The 21,447-nt window shown below is 48.7% G+C and overlaps 1 protein-coding gene across 2 annotated transcripts in view; it reads left to right on the top strand.

Moving 5' to 3' along the window:
• Nucleotides 1-2,150: 2,150 nt before the first annotated feature.
• The window catches only part of ADAMTS13 (ADAM metallopeptidase with thrombospondin type 1 motif 13), a 40,959-nt gene continuing 21,662 nt past the window's right edge, over nucleotides 2,151-21,447 (top strand). For both annotated transcript variants that reach the window (XR_008312841.1, XM_053282658.1), the window contains exons 1-13: nucleotides 2,151-2,277; nucleotides 5,949-6,015; nucleotides 7,944-8,227; nucleotides 9,441-9,582; nucleotides 10,697-10,836; nucleotides 11,935-12,018; nucleotides 13,377-13,501; nucleotides 13,938-14,084; nucleotides 14,392-14,526; nucleotides 16,377-16,527; nucleotides 17,677-17,781; nucleotides 19,621-19,772; nucleotides 20,203-20,266. Coding sequence is in view for 1 of the 2 variants with exons in the window: in XM_053282658.1 (XP_053138633.1) it covers nucleotides 2,203-2,277; nucleotides 5,949-6,015; nucleotides 7,944-8,227; nucleotides 9,441-9,582; nucleotides 10,697-10,836; nucleotides 11,935-12,018; nucleotides 13,377-13,501; nucleotides 13,938-14,084; nucleotides 14,392-14,526; nucleotides 16,377-16,527; nucleotides 17,677-17,781; nucleotides 19,621-19,772; nucleotides 20,203-20,266 (1,671 nt within the window). In the remaining variant the exon portion in view is untranslated. The remainder of the gene's footprint in view (nucleotides 2,278-5,948; nucleotides 6,016-7,943; nucleotides 8,228-9,440; nucleotides 9,583-10,696; nucleotides 10,837-11,934; nucleotides 12,019-13,376; nucleotides 13,502-13,937; nucleotides 14,085-14,391; nucleotides 14,527-16,376; nucleotides 16,528-17,676; nucleotides 17,782-19,620; nucleotides 19,773-20,202; nucleotides 20,267-21,447) is intronic.

Below are 21,447 nucleotides of genomic sequence, written 5' to 3'. Positions count from 1 at the left end.
GCTGCTGCCAGTCTGTGAAGACAATACTGAGCTAGATAGACCAATGGTCTGACTCAGTATATGGCAGCTGCCAACGTTCCTATGGTTTTTGATTGGGATAACACATTAACATGCTCTCCTCAACTGCTGTATACATGTGACATATTATTTTATTTAACTTCATGAAAAACATGCTGGTTGGATTTCTTTCAATGGCCAAAATTGAGCCGCCCTGCGGAAGATAAAACCCGACACCCCGGCCCCCATTTGGAGTTGGGAGAAAAATCCTTCCTAATCTCAAACACGGTGCTCGGCTTGAAGCAAAGTCCAGTCCTTTCAAAGTTTTGCAGTTATGTATATAAACACCCATCTTGTTCAGGCCGTGGCCCTCAGAGCTTCAGCAGACTGAAAGGAGCGATTGCTTCTGATCCGTGAACTGCAAAACAATTAGCAGCTCCTCCCAGAAAAGCAGATCTTGCTTTAGGCAAATGCAGAAATCTAGGCACTCGTTGCACTGGTGCTTTGAAACGCCGAGCCGGTTGAATAGCACCCGGGTGGCTGAAGGCAGGGTTTCCTGCTTTCCAGGGGAACCTTGGCAGTTCTCAAGTAGGTATGCTCTGGGAGAGGATGGGAAAAGGAGGCATTGATGGGGGTATAGAAAGCTGCTTCCTCCCGAGTCAGACCCTTGGTCCATCTAGCTCAGAATTGTCTGCACTGACTGGCAGCAGCTCTCCAAGGTTTCAGGCAGGAGTCTGCTTGCCCATCCCTTCCTGGAAGTGCTCCCAGGTGCTCTTCTGAGCTATGGCCTCATCCTGCAAAAGGCCGTTGTGGCAGGTGACGATGGGAGCTGTAGTCCAACAAAATTCAGGAACTCAAGTTTTGAGACTCCCATGCAATCAATGGCTGTATTGGGTGTGTTGCTTCAAGTTCCCACTGACCCGAATCCTGCTGCCACATCTGCACAGACAGCAGTGTGAGCTGGAAGCAAGGGCTGGACCACTTCATATTGTTCTAACATTCCCTGGGCAAAAAAAATGTCCCCAAGGAAAAAGAAATAGTGCATCAAGGAACAAGAGCTGGTCTGGTGGTAGCAAGCATGACTTGTCTCCTTAGCTAAGCAGGGTCTGCCCTGGTTTGCATTTGAATGGGAGACTACATGTGAGTGCTATAGAATATTCCCCATAGGGGACGGGGCCGCTCTGGGAAGAGCATCTAGGTTCCAAGTTCCGTCCCTGGCATCATATCCAGGATAGGGCTGAGAGAGATTCCTGCCTGCCACCTTGGAGAAGCTGCTGCCAGTCTGTGTAGGCAATACTGGGTTAGATGGACCGAGGGTCTGACTCAGGATATGGCAGCTGCCTATGTTCCTCTGGTTTTAGCACATAACACATAACACATTAACATGCTCTCTTCAATCGCTGTATAAATGCGACGTATTTTATTTAACCTCATGAAAAGCAAGCTGGTTTGATTTCTTTTGGGTGATGTGGTGTATGTGCTGCTTGGGAAAGGAAATCATTGCTTGGTGGCGTGGCCTTTGAGTGCTGAGAAGGCATTCTTTGGACTAGACCTCAGGCGTTTTTGCTGTATTGCACACGTCCTGGAGAGCATGCTGTATTGAACATGAGACGACTTCCTTCTGAGTCAGCATCCATGGATTAAGCCTGTTAAGGAGGCCCCTCTTCCTCTAGGCTCATTCACACATTATGTTCAACACTCATACAAGTGTACCCAGCTACCGTCATTCACACGTTATGCTGAACACGGGAACGGGAGCCCACTTCCTAGCTGTACCAGCCATCTGAAGCGCCTGTCCCCAGGTTCATTTCTAAACTGAACCCGGGTACCATCATTCACACAAACACATGTACGAGTGCGTGGGCATCTGGACGGTCGCACAGCATCATGTCCGAATCGGGCTTCTCTCCCTTTCCTGCATTGCTCCTTCCCACCTTGTTTTTCGCTGCGCCTTTTGAACCCACCCAAAGCTCCCCTTCCCGTCACGTTGGGCTGCCGGAGACCTGCAAACATTGTGCAATTCTGCCCTCGGCTGGGCTGCAATGTGAAACCTCTCCCTCCCCGCCCCGGCTGGTGTCCCTCTGATCTGTTTAAACTCGCCCACTTCCGTCTTTCTGCCCCATATGAGGCCGGGGGGTGGGGGGTGGGCAAAATCGAAGCCTGAAGGTTCCGTCTACTCCGCATTGCTACTGCCGCGTTTGCATCATGAACAGAAATCCCTGGGCCCTCCTTTGGATGGTCTCCCACCTGGGCGTCTGCTGGCTGCCCCGAACCCAAGAGGTAAGCCCTCATCTCCTGCCGGTGGGCTTCCCAGGGGCGTTGGGTGGGCCACTGTGTGAATCACGGTCCTGGACTCGATGGGCCTCCTTGGGCTCGATCCAGCAGGGCTGTTCAGATGTTCTTGAGCACCCCTTGAAAGGGGGGAACAGTTTCAGGCTTTGTTCGAAACGGACGGGGGTGGAATTGACTTGCAAAGTGTCCCGATTTCAGCCCCTCGAGCTGATCATGTGTGGTCGGAAGAGTGGGAAGGTGGGGAAAGGTGAAGGAAGAACTGAAAGCCGCCTTTTCCCAACTTGGGGGCAGCTTCGTCTGCCTACCATGCAAACAGCTTGCTCATCAAACAGCAAACAGCCAGCATGGTGTAGTGGTTAGAATGCTGGACTTGGACCGGGGAGACCCGAGTTCAAATCCCCCTTCAGCCATCAGACTTGCTGGGTGACTCTGGGCCAGTCGCTTCTCTCTCAGCCTAACCTACCTCACAAGGTTGTTGTGAAGAGAAACTTAAGTATGTAGTACACCACCGTGGGCTTCTTGGAGGAAGAGCGGGATATAAATGTAATAATAATAATAATAATCTGTACTCTCGACTAGGCACGTTGGGTCCTGCTTCTGGAGATCAATGACCTCAGAACAGTAGTAAACTAGTAAAAACTTTATTTTGGTCATAGACCAGCAATATAACAAAATAATAAAACAAATAACAAGAATAAAATAATCATATGTAAGCAGACTACATTAATACATATCTGGCATAATATATAACAATATTCAGCCACAATATGAAAAACATCCGAATTAAGATCAGTGAGCAAATAGTTTAAATAAAAATCATCTCCACGACCCAGTAAATTAATCAGAAGTGTGGCAATTAGCTGGTGTCTTATGTCCCTGTAATAATCACAATACAGAAGAACATGAGCAGTTGTTTCAACTTTACCAGATCCACCAGGACATAATCTTAATGCAGATGGTATATACCCTGGTATCTCAGCTGTTGGGCAGAATAGCAGTACATCTGCTGGTCACCTCCAGACTTGACTACTGCAATGTGCTCTCTGTGGGGCTGCCTTTGTAGGTAGTCCGGAAACTGCAGTTGGTTCAGAATGCAGCTGCCAGGTTGGTTTCTGGGTCATCTTGGAGAGACCGTATCACTCCTCTCATAAAAGATCTGCATTGGTTGCCGATAATGTTTACAGGCAAAGTACAAGGTCTTTGTTATAACCTATAAAGCCCTAAACAGCTTGGGCCCTGGGTATTTGAGAGAATGTCTTCTTCGCTATGAACCACACTGCCCATTGAGATCATCAGGAGAGGTCCGTCTGCAGTTGCTCACCTGGTGGCTATTCGGGGACGGGCCTTCTCCGTTGAGGCTTTGGAACACGCTCCCTGCTGAAATCAGAGCCTCCCCATCTCTGACAACTTTAAAAAAGGCAGTCAAGATGCATTTCTTCACCCAGGCTTTTAATTAGATATTGTTTCAATTGTGTGTCTGTAATAGTTTTAAATTCTAATTGTTGTAATGTTTTAATCTTTTTATCTGTTTTTGTTGTAAACCGCCCAGAGACTTGCATCTTGCGGGGGTATACAAAAGTGTTAAATAAAATAAGCCAGCGACTTCAGCATTTGGAGAAGGGCCCGAGGACGCCTCTTTGGACCAGACCGTTGGGGCACGTCATGGGCAGTCTTCTCGGACATCAGCAAAGCGTGCTAGGGAGAGATGTTGAGACAGCCACGACGTCTCTAATCCTGTGGCCTCACGCTCTCCTAGTTCTACATCAGCTTAGTTAATGTACAACTTGGAATTGGCCAGTTTGTGTGTGTGTGTGTCTGTGGGAAGGGGGACCTTGTTTTTCTCCTAAGTCTTGAACCCAGTAACAGGATATTTTTTAAAAACAATGCAAAAAGAACCCCTTTAGACTGTGGAATTTAGCAGAGAATTGAAAGTCTTCCTAGGCACCTAAAGTAGGGGTTCTCAACCTTGCCTTCTCAGATGTAGTAAGACTACAACTCCGGCCACAAGGGCTTAGGAACATAGGAACATCAGACGCTGCCATATACTGACTTAGACCATTGGTCTATCTCACTCAGTATTGTCTTCACAGACTGGCAGCGGCTTCTCCAAGGTTGCAGGCAGGAATCTCTCAGGTCTATCTTGGAAATGCTGCCAGGGAGGGAACTGGGAACCTAGATGCTCTTTCCAGAGCGGCTCCATCCCTTAAAGGGAATATCTTGCAGTGCTCACACTTCTAGTCTCCCATTCAAATGCAACCAGGATGGACCCTGCTTAGCTAAGGGGTCTTCTCATAGGCCAGCTCTCCTCAGTGCTTTTGGGCATTGTGGCAAGGAGTGTTGAGAGTTGTCGTCCAATCACCTCTGCGCACCCAAGCTTGAGAACCTCTGACCCAAAGGGAGGAAAAAATTAGGCTGTTTTCCTGTGCATACATACCTGGTTGACCCTATTGATTAAATTTAATTGGTTTCAAGGCTCAGAGGACACCTCATGTTAAAGGAAGGACATGCCAGATGGGGAGGAGAGCTGGTCTTGAAGTAGCAAGCATAAATCCCCTTGCTAAGCAGGGTCTGCCCTGGTTTGCATTTGGATGGATGACTACATGTGAGCGCTGTAAGATAGTTCCCTTAGGGGATAGGGCTGTCACACAGGAGAAGGTGGTCCCAAGTTGAATCCTTGGTAGCATCTCTAGAGAGGGATGAGAGAGACTCCTGCCCCTAAAGTAAGGAGTCATCTTAAGTGGGGAAATGCTTGACTAACAAGCAGAAGGTTGCTGGTTCGAATCCCCGCTGGTACTCTATAGGGCAGCAGCGATACAGGAAGATGGCATCAGGCATCATCTCATACTGTGAGGAAGGAGGCAACGGTAAACCCCACCTGTATTCTACCTAAGAAAACCACAGGGCTCTGCAGGCGACAGGAGTCGAAATCGACTTGACGGCACACTTTACCTTTAAAGTAAAGTAAAGTGTGCCACCAATTCAGTGCTGATCCCTGGTGACCACAGAGCCCTGTGGCTTTCTTCGGGATGATGCCTTTCAGCATCTTCCTCTATCGCTGCTGCCCAATAGAGGTGTTTCCCATAGTCTGGGAAACAGACCAGTGGGGATTTGAACCGGGAACCTCTGGCTTGCTAGTCAAGTCATTTCCCCATGACTAGCTTCAATGGGAGTACTCAGTGCTAATTTTCTGAAGCTTGTCAGGATGAGGGGAGGGGTACATTGAGCTTCAGCACGTAGCCAGCCAATCAGGAGCTGAGGAGGCGGGTCTCCATCCTCCTCCCTCCCCTTCTGCAGTGGACACATCGCTGAGGATGCATCGGCTTCAAGCCAGCAATCCTTAGATGGGGAACAAATAGCCCGGCTGAAGTGTGGGGCGGGCGGTGAGGCCCTGAGCCAGGATCTCTTGTTACGTCTGTATTGGGCGATCCCCTATTATTCTATCCAGAGCTGCAAAATGAACCACATGCCTTTCCTACTTTGGATCCTGGTTCATCTTTATATTTCTTCTAGGACAGCAATTCTCAACCTTGGGTCCCTGGATTTTGTTGGACTACAACTCCCATCATCCCCAGCCACAGTGGCCAAATGGGATGATGGGAGGTGTAGTCCCCGTTTCCCCCCCCTGGAAATAGAAAACATCACTCTCCCTCCACTTTCAGGCATTTCTGGATTCCTTGGATGTCCAAGATGTTTCCTTTTATTCTGGTACCAGCTCAGCCTCTGAAGGTGAGAAGCGTCTTTACTTTCTATTAAAATAAGTAAAATCCATTCTTGTTCTTCACGCCAATGGATTTTGGACACGAGATTCATGCCCCATCCCTCAGATCTGTTGGATTGAAACAATGCTCAAAATATACCTGAGACAGCCATTTGACCTTGCGTAAAAGGTAAAGAGCCAGCTAATGGCGCAGTGGGGAAATGACTTGACTAGCAAGCCAGAGGTTGCCGGTTCGAATCCCACACTGGTATGTTCCCCAGACTACGGGAAACACCTCTATCGGGCAGCAGCGATAGAGGGAGATGCTGAAAGGCATCATTATCTCATACTGCGCGGGAGGAGGCAATGGTCAACCCCTCCGGTATTCTACCAAAGACAACCACCGGGCTCTGTGATCGCCACAAGTCGACACCGATTCGATGGCACACTTTACCTTAAAAAGGTAAGGCGCCATCTCTCTATGAAGGAGATCAAATGGCATGTAGAATTTATTATGAAATTCAGTTCAAACTTGGAGGGGAAAACAGCTCAGCTATAGAGTCCGGACACAAACATTCGACAGAAGCTCCCAACCAGTCGCGGCTGAAAAGGAGGATTTAAACTTGATCTGTAATTTTTTTTTGGCTTCAGTTGATGCTAAGCATTGCCACAATATCTGGTGAAATGAAGACAGGTCTCTGGGAAGTTTTTCACACCCGGCTTTGAGTCTGCATCTCCTCCGGAATAGGGGGTGGTGGTGTTCACATATTGGCCAAGTTTACCCCGAAGTCTCTGCAAGCTATCGGGGAGCAGTTCACACACAATTCGGGTTTTTCACTGCACGTTAAAGTGCAACTCGGTTTAAAAGATCCACTTTTTGTCTCAGTTTTTTTGCGGGGCAACTTTAAACTCACAGTCAAGCCTGGCAGTAAACCAGCAGTAAAGCCTGCTGTCTGGGAAAGCTCCTGTACCTGTAAGAGATGCACCAAAAAAAAGGGAAATTCAACAGGTGCAGCATTTCTTTGCCCTGCGTAACAAACTGAAATTCCCACTTCTGTGCATCTCTTAAAGGCACAGGATGGGGATAGGGCTGTGGCGTAGCGTGGCAGAGTATTAATGCTTTGCACACAGAATGTCTCAGATTCATTCCCTGGCAGCATCTCCAAAAAGGGCTGGGAAAGATTCCTGCCTGAAACCTTGGAGAGCTGCTGCCAGTTGGTGTAGACAAGTCTGAGCTAGATGGACCAAGGGCCTGACTCGGTAGAAGGCAGCTTCCTATGTTCTTATGTCCCTGTCCTCTTTTCCAGTTGCACGGGAGCAGCAGAAGGAGAAAGCGCATGCCTTCACCTCCTCTTAGGAACATAGGAAGCTGCCATATACTGAGTCAGACCATTGGGCTATCAAGCCCAGTATTGTCTTCACAGACTGGCAGCGGCTTCTTCATGGTTGCAGGCAGGAGTCTCTCTCAGCCTTATCTTGGAGATGCCAGGAAGGGAATTTGGAACCTAGATGCTCTTCCCAGAGCAGCTCCATCCTCCTTGGGGGCTTCTGGTTGGCCATTATGGGAAACAGGGTGCTGGACTAGATGGGCCTTGGGCCTGATCCAGCAGGGCTTTTCTTATGAAAGTCCCTCATATGGACTTTCAGATGAGTTAACCCCTGCTAACTGAGTTAACCAACTCAGTTAACTGAGTTAACTAAGTTATCTGGGTTAACAAACTCCTGCCAACTGAGCAAAGAGGCACCTTTTGAAAGTGGCGATTCTCTTTATTCAGCAGGGGGAGAGCAACTGGCCCTATCCGTCCCCAGCACAGCATCCCTCCAGTGGCTGTTGCTGGGGTCTGTCTTGTGTTTCTTTTTTGGACTGTGAGCCCTTTGAGGACTGGACTGGATGGGCCTTGGGCCTGATCCAGCAGGGCTCTCCTTACGCTCTCCTCTCGACTCCCGATTTCCACAGTGCCCGAGTCGGAGGCGGTGCGCCTCGCTTGCTCCTGTGAAGAGGGCCCAGCTAGACCCACAACCTGCCGTGTCCAGCACTGCTCCTTCACCGCCTGGGGAGAGCTTTATGCCTTTGTATTCCCAGAGGATCGGGCCCTCCTGACCCCTTCCTTGGTGAGCGACCGGAGGCTGAATGCTTCTGCTGGTTTGCTGCGGCGTTTCTGGGGCAACTGCTTTGCTGGCGGGGAGCCCCGGAGCCCCCCGGGGGCAGAAGGCCGAGTGACGTACTGCGAAGGGCAGCTGGTGAGTGTGGACTCATCTTTCGGATACTCCGGAGCAGCTGATATCCCGGGAGGGCACAGAGGAGTCGTCGTTCTGCATTCTCTTCTGTGTTTGAAATAAATCCCGTAAGGCAACTTGGGGAAAAATTAGGGGAGGAGTGCTGGTGTTGTGATAGCAAACATGAATTGTCCTCTTTGCTAAGCAGGGTCTGCCATGGTTTGCATTTGAATGGGAGACCGTATGCGTGAGCACAGTAAGATATTCCTCTTAGGGCAGGGATTCTCAACCTTGGGTCCCCAGATGTTATTGGACTTCAACTCCCATAATCCCCAACCAAAGGCAACTGGGGCTGGGGATTATGGGAGTTGAAGTCCAACAACATCTGGGGACCCAAGGTTGAGAATCCCTGTCTTAGGGGATGGGTCCGTTTTGGGAAGAGCATAGGTTGCAAGTTCCTTCACCCGGCATCTCCGAGAAAGGGCTGAGAGAGACTCCTGTGCCTGCAACCGGGTAGAAGCCGCTGCCGGTCTGTGTAGACAATACTGAGCTAGATGGACCAAGGGTCTGACTCAGTATATGGCAGCTTCCTATGTTCTTAAGGGGGAATTAATTTGCACTGTGAGGAGAAGAAACAGTATCTTTATCTGTAAGGTAATATTTCCATTCTGGAAAAAGATAAGTGACTATGTCGATTTAGTCATAGCAAGGGAATATCCTCTAGATCCTATTTCAGTTTGGTGGGGATTGCCTTCTGATGTAGAAGGAATAACCCGTAATCAATGGAAATTGCTTACTAGGGCCTTTCTGGTGGCTAAACACATTATTTTACAAATCTGGAAATGTAAATACCCTCCAGATATTGACAAATGGCTCTTTGATTTACTTACTTTAGCAGCCCACAAATGGTCTTTTTTCGAGACTAGATCTTGTTTTTCTAAGTGTGAGGGGATTTGATCTGAGTTTTTTGAACTATTTGTATTCTAAGTGTAATGTATGCAATAAAAAGAAAAGAAAAAAGACGCAGCAGCAGTAGAAAATTGTCTTGCAATCTGTGGGGAAAGGGAGATGCAATATTTTAAAATAAACACATCCCAAACAAACAAACAAACAGGAATTCTGCTAGATCCCACCCACCCCCTTCCAGATTTCTTTGGCTTTTCTTCACGGTCTGTCGTGAAAACCAGCTGTGCTTGAAACCAGCTTCCAAACCCTGTGGCATTTTTGCTTCCTCCAGCAAGGCGTTGTGTTTGTCCGCGGTGAGAAGATTCACATTCGGCCGGAGAAAATCCCACACCAGGATTTGCTGCAGAATCCACTTCTTCCGGGGCCTCACGTCGTGTTCAGGGTTCGACAGAACGACGTGGCAGCACAGCCAGGTAGGGGCTTCTCTTGGGACCAAGACAGGAACGCAGGGGCTTCATCTAAGGCAGATAAGCGTTTGGTATGTGTTCTGAGGAGCCCTTCCCTGGCTTATTAGGGGATCCTTCAAGATAAAAATCAGGTGGGGGTGGACAAACAGGTATTGAATTTTCCCCTGTAGTATGCAGTTCTGTTCTGTTTTTACATTTATATTCCACTCTTCCTCCAAGGTGTCCAGAGCAGTGTACATGGTTATTTTTATCCTCACAACAACCCTGCGAGGTAGGTTAGGCTGAGAGGGAAGCGACTGGCCCAGAGTCACCCAGTGAGTTCCATGGCTGAGTGGGGATTTGAACTCGGGTCTCCCCGGTCCTAGTCCAGCACTCTAACCACTACACCACGCAGTTGATAGGGAGGGTGCATTCTAGGGGAGGGGCACAGAGGAAGCTGCCTTATATAATTTAATATCATGCTGTATAATTGGTTACTCTCCAGACAGGGCTGCGAAAGGTGCCAGGTTCAATTCCTGGCAGTATCTCCAGGTAGGATTGGGAAATATAGGTAGGGCGGAGAGAGATTCCTGCCTGCCACCTTGGAGAAGCCGCTGCCAGTCTGGGTAGACAGTCCTGAGCTAGATGGACCAAGGGTCTGACTCAGTATACGGCAGCTTCCGATGTCCCTATATAGCCACCCTATATAGCTGCCTCGTTTGGTGGCTACACAGAGACGGGCCTTCTCGGTTGCTGCCCCGAGATCGTGGAATGCGCTCCCTACTAAGATACGAGCCTCCCCATCTCTGGCAATTTTTAAGAAACTTCTGAAAACACATCTCTTCAGCCAAGCTTTCTCAGCTTTTAAAAACTTGTTTTTAAATTGTTTTGGCTATTTAATGGGTGTTTTATGAGGTTTTAATTGTTAATTATTTCGAGCAGTTTTATAATTTCTGTTTTAATTGTTAATGGGTTTTAATGGTGTTTTAATGTAAACTGCCCTGAGCCTTTTGGAAGGGCGGTATAAAAATTGTAATAAATAATAATAATAATAATAATAAATATATAAACAGGATGTTCCTGCTAGGGGTTCCTCGAGGTTTCCTTTCAACCCCCAAGTTCCCTGTGCATTTTGCTGCAGGAAAAAAGTTTCCGTCCCGAGTCCGGAAAGCCGCTGACAGTAGCGTGAAACACCTGGAGCTGTTGCTGGTGGTGGGCCCAGACGTCTACCAGTTCCACCGTGAAGACACCGAGAGGTACATCCTCACCAACCTGAACATGGTGAGTCATTCTTGGCTGGGATTTGGCTTTGTCCGCATTCCTGACTCTCTGCGGGCTTGTTTGTGTGCTTGACGCAACATAAAACTTGGTATGCTGCAAAACGTTTAGAGGTTGCTGAAACAGCGAACCTTGCGTTAGCGTCTCCCCTGCCTCCCTACTACGGATATTGATATACTGCTCTTCCACCCAAGTTCGCGACGCGGTTTACAAAGAAAAAATAATAATAATACAGAAATCAAATCAAATCAGATTTATTATTACGGTCCATGAACAGTAATACAGAAATAAAATGGTCCCCTGTCCGCAAAGGGCTCACAATCTAAAAGAAACATAAGGCAGATACCAGCAACAGCCACTGGAAGGATGCTGTGCTGGGGATGGATAGGGCCAGTTGCTCTCCTCCTGCTAAACACAAGAGAATCACTACTTCAAAAGGTGTCTCTTGGCTCAGTTAGGCAGGCCTGCTCAACTTCGGCCCTCCTGCAGATGTTGACCTACAGCTCCCGTAATCCCTGGCTATTGGCCACTGTGGCTGCAGATTATTTATTTATTTATTTATTTATTTATTTATTTATTTATTACACTTTTATACTGCCCCAGACTCGTGTGTCTGGGCAGATTACGGGAGTTGTAGTCCAAAAACAGCTTGGGGTGGGGGGCAAAGTTGAGCAGGCCTGCTGTAAGGTCTAGTTCATCTTGGACTCCCTGATGTTGTGGGGCTGTAACACCCATCATCTGGGTTGGACTGTGGAACTGCCTGAAATGGTAGGCTCTCCTTCGCCAGAGGTTTTCAAGGACCGGAGGGACGGCCACTGGTAATGGGCAGGCAGCTTTGGCCCTCCGACTGTTTTTGAGTTACATAATTGTGGGGGGGGATGATAATTGTGGTGGGAGTTGTAGTTCATAATTGTGGTGGGAGTTGTAGTTCATAATTGTGGTGGGAGTTGTAGTTCAACAACCGCTGGAGAGCCAGGCTTGCTTGCCCCTGCTGTAACCGATTGGGTTTGGGGTGGGTGGGCTAGATGACCTCTAGGGCCCCTTCCAATTCTATGATTCCAGTGGGAGAAGTTAAACTGGTTCTCTCTCTGCCATTCACAGGGTGCAGAGCTGCTTCGCGATGCCTCTCTTGGAGCTCAGTTCAGGATGCATCTGATCAGAATGATCATCCTCACAGACCCGGAGGTAACACACACACACACACACACACACACACACACACACACTCCCAGGACTCTGGTTTCAAGTGGGAACCCAGGCTGGAAAGTGACCAAGGAGGGACTGCCTTGAAGCACTGGAGGGAATAGGGCTCTGCAGCATGGGCCCTCGTGATTGGCTGGCGATAAGGACCCTTGGGATTGGGCATGTCTGGTATAAATGCAAGGAGCCCTTACCTGGCCGTGGTTTATAAAGAAAACAAGCCGTTCTGGTGAGAACGAATCTGCCTGCTCTCCTTTCTCTATCCCTACAACTGGACTAAATTTGGTCCAAATTTGGTCCAAGTTAGCCAACTGGCACCTCAAATGTTCACGCGTCCGCCATCTTGAACTGGAGCAGGTGACATTGTCACAAATGGTGTTGTTGAGGTGTCCTGCTACAACTGTACCCAATTTGGTTCATATTGGTCCAGGCATTGCAAAGTTGATAGTGGAGACACACACAGATACACACACACACAGAATGTGTGGTGATCTCATAAGCTTACTTTCCTGAAGGAAAGTAGGAACACAGGAAGCTGCCTCCTACTGAGTCAGGCCCTTGGTCCATCCAGCTCAGGATTGTCTACCCAGACTGGCAGCGGCTTCTCCAAGGTTGCAGGCAGGAGTCTCTTTCAGCCCTACCTTGGAGATGCTGCCAGGGAGGGAACTTGGAACCTTCTGCGTGCAAGCAGACAGGTGCTTTTCCCAGAGCGGGCCCATCCCCTAAGGCAGGGATTCTCAGCGTTGGGTCCCCAGATGTTATTGGACTTCAACTCCCATAATCCCCAACCAAAGGCCACTGGGACTGGGGATTATGGGAATTGGAAGTCCAATTAACATCTGGGGACCCAACGTTGAGAATCCCTGCCCTAAGGGGGATATCTTGCAGTGTTCACATGTAGTCTCCCATCCAAATGCAAACCAAGCAGATGCTGCTTAGCAATGGGGACAATTCATGCTTGCTACCACAAGACCTGCTCTTGTCCCTAAAGTAGGAGAAGAAGATGGTTCCGTGTCCAGAAAGGACTCACAATTTAAAAAGAAGCCATAGTGGCTTCTGTGGGAGGAGAGGATGCTATGTTGGGGGTTGGATAGGGCCAGTTGCTCTCCCCCTGCTAAGTGGAAGATAGCCACCACTTCAGCCAGTTATCAGGGGTGACTCCCAAACACAAGAGGGCCTGAAGGTGGTTCCCTGCCCCAAAGGGCTTGCAAACCAGAAAGAAACACATGGGAGATACCAGCAAAAGATGCGGTTCTGACCAACTTAGAGACACCCAGAAGCTCGTGATCCGGCTTCGTCCCTCTGAATTTGGAGGTAACGCCGATCATGTGCCTTCTCCCTAGGAAGGCATTGATATCGGCGCCAACATCACGTCCTCGATCATCAGCGTGTGTGAATGGGCCCGGAAGGTCAACCCTGAAAACGACTCGGATCCTCGCCACGCAGACCTTGTTTTGTATGTGACCAGGTAATGGATTTCGCCCCTTCCTTGGAAAGCCACTGAGAGACTGGACAGGCCCAGCGAGAGGGGGTCTGGCATGGTGTTGTTGACTACAACTCCCAGAATCCCCAAGTAAAAGCCATTGCAGCTGGGGATTCTGGGAGCTGTAGTCAACAACATCTGGGAATCCCTGATAGTGAATCCCTGTTAGAGCCAATGGCATCGTCCAGATGTTCTCAACCTTGGGTGGTTGGATGAGCCTTTGGCCATTTTGACTGGGGATGATCAGGGCAGTCTACATGGCTGGCTTTTGTTTACGTTGTTCTCACAACAACCCTATAAGGTAGGCTCCGGCTGAGAAAATGTGACCGACCCGCTTCTGGCTGAACAGGGATTTGAACCCAGATTGTAGCCCAAACTTGATCAGTGACAGCTTCTCTTCCTCTTGGTCTGCTTCGCTCAGGTTTGACCTGGAGTTACCCGATGGGAACAAACAGGTGCGTGGCGTGACCCAGCTGGGTGGAGCCTGTTCCACCTCTTGGAGCTGCATCATGACCGAGGACACGGGGTTTGGCCTGGGTGTCACCATTGCCCATGAGATCGGGCACAGGTGGGTAGGTCTAGCTCAGGATTGCCTACCCAGACTGGCAGCGGCGTCTCCCAGGTTGCAGGCAGGAGTCTCTCTCTGCCCTATCTTGGAGATGCCACCAGGGAGGGAACTTGGAACCTAGATGCTCTCCCCAGAGCAGCTCCATCCCCCTAAGAGGAATCTCTTCCAGTGCTCACCCATCTAGTCTCCCATTCGAATGCAAACCAGGATGGCCCCTGCTTAGCAAAGGGGACAAGTCATGCTGGCTACCGCCAGACCAGCTCTCCTCCTCACCCTCCCTTCCTGCTCTGCTCCTTTTCTGTTGCAGCTTGGGCATCCAGCATGACGGAGAGGGGAACCCGTGCTCTGGGAGTGGGCACGTGATGGGCTCTGAAGAGGGTCAGAACAGCGTGGATCTGACGTGGTCCGTGTGTAGCAGGAAGCAGCTGGCGGCCTTGGTCAGGTAAAAAGGGGCACCGGGGGTGCTGTGCTCGCTCTTGTGGGTCTTCTGGGTTCTCTTGACCATGTACACTGCCCAGAGGGGCAATTAATTGTAAAATTAATTAATTAATTAAAATTAATTAATTAATATCAATTAATATTAATTAATTAAAATAACTAACTAATTAATTAATTCAAATTAATTATTTCTTAAAATGAATGAATGTATTAAAATGAACTTTAAAGATTAATTAATTAACATTAATCCATTTTAAAAGTTAATTAATTATAATTGATTGATTGATTGATCAATTAAAATTAATTATTTGTAAAGACATTGCTGTAAACCACCCAGCGACGCAAGTTTTGGTGGTATAGAAATATTTTTAAATAAATAAATAAATAAATGCCGCTCCCGCTGCAGGGCCCCCACTTTCCATGACTTGTTTAGGACTCTTAGAGGTCTCAAGGACAGGAAGCCGCTGCCAATCTGTGAAGACAAAACTGAGCTAGATAGACCAATGGTCTGACTCAGTATATGGCAGCTTCCTCTGTTCCTAAGTTTATCTTAGGTCCCACTTTCTTCTCTCCAGCTGACATGCTGCGCAACGTTTTGCACGTGGTGAAACGTGACATTTGTGCAATAGCACTAATGGACAAGCACGACCATTGCACAAATGGAGTGGTGCAACAGTGGGGCCTTTATACATTTTATTTATTTTTGTTTAAAATATTTAGAGTCCCACCCCACCACCCCAGCACAGTAATGTAAGCCTGGGATGGCTTACATTAATAAACCAGATGCAATTAAGACTAATGAAATTTAATAATTGATTTTAATGTAATAGAATTAGTAATTTTAACAATAAAAATTAACGACATAGTTACAAGCTAAAACCAAGCTAAAACCACATTTAACGTTACAAATAGTAAAAGCTTCAAATTAAAAATTATGAATAAAAAGCTAAAAACTAAGATACAGGCCAGATATAGCAGTGGATAAAATATTAAAATGCCTCTCATTCAATCAATCAACATAGGAACATAGGAACATAGGAACATAGGAAACTGCCATATCCGGAGTCAACCTTTATTACGGTCAAAGACCAGCATAAAAATTACATGTTAAATAAGAGTGATCCTAAAAGGACTAATAAGGAATACAAGTTAAAAGTTACGTGTTAAAAAGAAAAATACAAGTGGATAAAGGTGATTGCAGATACGATGCTAAATATCTCTAAAAAGGCATATCTTCAGTTTTTTCTTCTTCTTAAAAACATGAAGGGAGTTTGGTGACACTTTTCTGGGCGAGCTTTCCAAAGTTGAGGGGCCACAACCAAAAAGGCCCTGTCTCTAGTCCTCACCAGCTGGAGTTTTATTAGAGTTGGAGCCATGAGGAAAGCCTGAGATGCCAAATGGAGGGCCATGGAAGGTTCATATGGGTGGATGTGGTCTGACAGGGACCCTGGCCTCAAGCCATGTAGGGTTTTAAAACTCAAGACCAGCACCTTGAATCTGGCCTGGAAGCAGACTGTGCGCGCACACACACACACACACACACACACACACACACAAGCTTCTGGTTCGAAACCTCCAGTGAAGGAGAGCTCACCACTTCATGAGGCAGGCAGTTCCACTGCCCAACAGCGCTGACAGCTAGAAATTCTTTCCTAGCCTGAATCTGCCTTCTTGCTAGTTCAGCCCCTCGTTTCTAGTTCGGCCTTCGGGAGCAGAGAACAAGTCTCTGTGCAGTATTAGTAACCACCTTGAGCTCTTGGGTTGGAACGGGCTGTACATCCAAATGGACCAAGAGAGCGCTTGCGCGGCTCCCCACAAATCCCCCAAGCTGTGTCTCGCGTGGCTTTCCCCCAGTACAGGCCAAGCAAGCTGCATGGATGACCTGCCGGACCTGAAGGAGGACATGCCAGGCGGGAAGCCCGGCCTCTATTACGGGGCAGATGATCAGTGCAAAATAGCCTTTGGACGAGGGGCCGTGACCTGCACCTTCACCAGGCACGACATTGTAAGCAGGCCGTCCTTTCCCGGTTTACGCTGCTGTTACGGGTAGCCGTAGAGATCATTCTCACATTGAACATTTGCTTAATATAGGGCTCAAAGCACGACAACACCCCTATAAGGCAGGCCAGCGCTATTACCCTGATGCTGCGGATGGCGGGGGCGCTGAGGTTGGGAGACTGCTGGCTTGCCGTAAGCCTGCCTCGCAGGGATGGTGGACTGTGACAGGGAGATTGAAGAAAGTTCTCTGACGTCTCTGCAGGTGTCGCTTTGCCCTGCCTTCTCTCCCACTCTGGGCCCTTTATCCACACCTTCTTCACCTGCCATGTTCCACTTGGAGGCTTGCCCTCTCTATCCACCTAAAAAGTTAGGAATATAGGAAGCTGCCATATACCGAGCCAGGCCCTTGATTCATCTAGCTCAGGATTGTCTACCCGGACTGGCAGCAGCTTCTCCGAGGTTGCAGGCAGGAGTCTCTCTCAGCCCTCTCTTGGAGATGCTGCCAGGGAGGGAACTGGGAACCTTCTTCTGCTCTTCCCAAAGCGGCTGCATCCCCGAAGGGAAATATCTTATAGTGCTCACATATGGAGTCTCCCATTCAAATACAAACCAGGGTGGACCCTGCTTAGCAAAGGACTTAGCAAAGCAGGGTGGACTTTTGCTGGCTACCACAAGGCCCGCTCTAGGAGACTACATGTGTGAGCACTTAAGTTATTCCCCTTAGGGGATGGAGCCGCTCTGGGAAGAGCATCTAGGTTCCCAGTTCCCTCCCTGGCAGCATCTCCAAGATAGGTCTGGGAGAGACTCCTGCCTGCAACCTGGGAGAAGCCGCTGCCAGTCTGGGTAGACAACAATGAGCTAGATGGACCAAGGGTCTGACTCGGTAGAAGGCAGCTCCCTATGTTTTTAAATATACGAGGGCCCCCGCTTGAAAAGGTGCATCCTGGCCCAGTGAGCAGGCAAAATGAGGCTCTTCAAAAAAAGACTGTGGTGGGGAATTTGAAAAGGGAAACATTTCCGCTGACCTGGTCCACAGAAAACACTTCTGGTATGTGGACTTGTCAGATAGGCTTCTGCTGCTGTGCCAGAGAACTGGGATGTAGCTCAGAGTTTATAGAGACTGACCAGGTGCTGCGATCTTCTTCCTTTTTGCCAGGACATGTGCGAAGTTCTCTCTTGCCACGCGGATCCTGGCGACCAGACGAGGTGTACGCGGCTCTTTGTGCCTCTCCTGGATGGTACTGAATGCGGCATCAACCAGGTAAACCGTCCTTCTGATGAAGAGTGTCAGTAGAGCCTTGTGGATGGCTCCACTTCCAGTACAGTGGACGTGGATTGCTCTTCAGTCATCCAAAAACTTGGTGCCGTTCTGGTCGCCGTCTCTTAAGGAGGACATTGTAGAACTCGAAAAGGTGCAGAAGAAGGCAACCCAGATGACCAGGGGCCTGGAGCACCTTCCTGATGAGGCACGGCTACAGCATCTGGGGCTTTTTAGATTGGAAAAGAGGTGACTACTGATTGATTGATTGATTGATTGATGTGCCATCAAGTCGGTGTCGACTCTTAGTGACCCCATAGATAGATTTTCTCCAGGATGATCGGTCTTCCACTTGGTCTTCAAGGTCTCTCAGTGGTGCATTCATTGTTGTCGTAATCATCCCCCTGGCTGCTGGTTGTCCTCTTCTTCTCTTTCCTTCAGCTTTGCATTGCAGACATCTCAAGGGAGCTGGGTCTTCGCGTAATGTGTCCAAAGCAGGATAGTTTGCGCCTGGTCATTTGTGCCTGGAGTTAAAATTCTGGATTGTGGGAAACATGACAGCAGTGTCTAAAATCATGCATGGAGTAGAGAGAGTGGACAGAGATACATTTTTCTTCTTCACTCCCAACACCTGGATTCATCCCGTGAAACTGAAGGCCAGGCAATTTAGGACTGACAAAAGGAGGTACTTTTTTCACACAGTGACATAATTAATCTATGGAATTCTCTGCCATGGGATGTGGCGATGGCCACCAGCTTGGATGGACGCAATGACGACAGCCATGAATGCACCACTGAGAACGACCTTCAAGGCCAAGTTGAAGACCGATCATCCTGGAGAGAATCTCTCTATGGGGTCGCTAAGAGTTGACACCAACTTGATGGCACTCAGTCAATCAATCAGGCGATCCCAGAATGGTTGATTCCCCCCTGGAGCTTTCTTACATAGGGGATTTACCCCGAATCTCCTCTGGGAGACAGGCTGTGTGTTTTCCCTACAGCCAGATTCCCACCGAGGTCAGTTCAATGTCTTTGGAAGCACCCCACACACAAATCGGGATTTTCCTGCTGGATTTCACCTCATCTAGGTTTATATCTGAGTTTTTAAAATGCTAGTTTTCGGAGACGTTTCCTGGAAAATCCTATGCAAAGCGCTTACATCAGTCTTTACAGTTACATGATTAGAACAAGTCACGCCTATTGCATGCAAAAACAAAGCTGCCTATATTTGCCTTGCCTTTGACCCTGAGGCAGAGTTGAAAACCCAATTTTCGGGCTCTTTGCTCTTTCCAAGTGTTCGGAGGGGGGAGATCTTTTTGCAGGAGGATTTGCAGTCTTTGGCCGAAAATGAGCATTTCCTTGCATGCCATCCAAGCTGGGATGGGGCGGCTGCAAGATCAGAAGGCGAGGCTGCAGAAGGAAGGTTGCCAAGAGAGCCAGCGTGGCGTAGTGGTTAGAGTGCTGGACGAGGAGCAGGGAGACCCGAGTTCAAATCCCCCTTCAGCCATGAGACTTGCTGGGTGACTCTGGGCCAGTCACTTCTCTCTCAGCCTAGCCTACTTCACAGGGTCGTTGTGAGGAGAAACCTAAGTATGTAGTACACTGCTCTGGGCTCCTTGGAGGAAGAGCGGGATATAAAATGTAATAAAATAAAATAAAATAAAATTTCATTGCCAGAATGTTATATAATTGGATTTCTCTACGATTTCTCCAGCTGGCCATGTCTTGGGGCCATGGGACTCGCCTTATCTTCCCTTTCCGTGGGTCCTTCTGGGCGGAGGCTCCCTTGGCCACGATTGTGGCCCTGCTGTGGCTGACGGCTGGGTCTGTTTTCGATTCCAGTGGTGCTTCAAGGGTCGCTGCAGCTCCCTGGAAGACCTGAGCCCCATTGCGGTGGTCCACGGCCAGTGGTCCAGCTGGTCGGCCTTCAGCACTTGCTCCCGCAGCTGCGGAGGAGGCGTTGTGGCCAGACGCCGGCGGTGTAACAACCCCAGGTGAATAAGACCGTGATCTGGCCAGGGTGAGGCATGGTTAGGGTGGCCCTATTCTGGCTCTCCAAATCCGGCTGCCTAATGGGCATAGTATGTAAATGGGCTTCAAAATAATCATTGAGCAGGATCGTGACGGAGAGGAGAGCTGGTCTGGTGGAAGCAAGCATGACTTGTCCCCTTAGCTAAGCAGGGTCTGCCCTGGTTTGCATTTGAATGGGAGACTAGAAGTGTGAGGAGCACTGCAAGAGATTCCCCTCGGGGGATGAAGCCGCTCTGGGAAGAGCATCTAGGTTCCAAGTTCCCTCCCTGGCAGCTTCTCCAAGACAGGGCTGAGAGAGACTCCTGCCTGCAACCGTAGAGCAGCCGCTGCCAGTCTGTGATGTCTGCTTCTAGGCGGCTTTGCCACAGACACAGAGATTTCCTTTCCTTCCAGGCCTGCTTTTGGTGGGCAGCCGTGCCAGGGAGAAGAGCTGCAAGCGAAGATGTGTAATACGCAGGTAGGTGGTTATTTGTGTTGCAGGTTCTGCTCAAACCGTGCCTTTTGCTTTGTAGAGACCTGTGCCTGGGGAGCGGGTGTGGTGTTCTCGATTCCCCGCATATGGGCAGTCTGGTTCAGCATCTGTCGAGGGAATTTCGGACCTTCACTTTCCTGTTCCTGGTCTCTGAGGTCTTTAGTCCAGGACTGTAGAACTTCAACCTCTCCGCAGATATTGGTCTACAGCTCCCGCTCTCCCTGATTTTTGACCACGGCGGCTGGGGATGATGGGAGTTGTAGTCCAAAACCAGCTGTGCAGACCTGGTCTATTCCATTCTCCAGCGCTGGACTGCCTTTCGGGAGGAGCTTTTTCCTTTCCTTTCCCCACTGCATTGACCTTTTGCACCGACTATCGTAATGACCACTAGGGTCATAGAGCAGGGGACAGTAGGGAGACCCTGACTCACTGTCTCTACTCCCAGTGCCCTGAGAGGTCATTAGGATAGTTGGTGCAAAAAGTCGAGGCACTGGAGCTCCATCTCATCGCCTGTCGTGCCGGATCACGACTCCCATCTTCTCGCGAAGCATCTGGAATCTGTCTCTGGACAAGTTAATCCTTCAACTAGACCACCCCTTTCTCTTGCAAGTCTCGGACATTGGGGTGCTTTATGGGAATGTGGCTCTTAGGGTTCTTTGCAGATTTTTTTCAAATCTTTGGAAACCTCTTTCGGGGTTTTCTCTGCTGTCTGCCGCTGCTGGCTTCTTCGCTTTGCTTTAGCCGGCTCTCGGTTTCTAGCCACATTTTAGCCTCAGGCTCTCTGTACTTGCTGGGCTTTAAACGTGGGTTGAGTGGGGTTTCCATTCTTAGCCAGTTTTTCGCCCCATTTTATATTGCTACCTGCCTCCATTCATGTGGGTTTATGGTGACTGATGATGTTGTGAGTCACGCTGAGAAGCACTGTTCTGGAGTGGTGGGATAGAAATATTTTTTTAATTAAATAAACGAGAAACAAAAGTATTGTGGCTGTAGTGTAAATCCTGATGTCTGATCCATCTTATTTGTTTGTTTGTTTGTTTGTTTGTTATTTATCTATGTAAACCACTTTGGAAAGTTTTGCCAAAAAGTGGTATATAAATATTTATTGTGGTTGTTGTTGTTGCTAGGGTGGGCCCTGCTATAAAGAGATCTGGCTAAAAAGAGAC

The sequence above is a fragment of the Hemicordylus capensis genome, chromosome 17 (assembly GCF_027244095.1).
Source record: "Hemicordylus capensis ecotype Gifberg chromosome 17, rHemCap1.1.pri, whole genome shotgun sequence".
Classification (NCBI taxonomy): Eukaryota; Metazoa; Chordata; class Lepidosauria; order Squamata; family Cordylidae; genus Hemicordylus; species Hemicordylus capensis.
The sequence above is the reverse complement of the archived record's forward strand: the minus strand, read 5'-3'. Positions and strand labels throughout refer to the sequence as shown.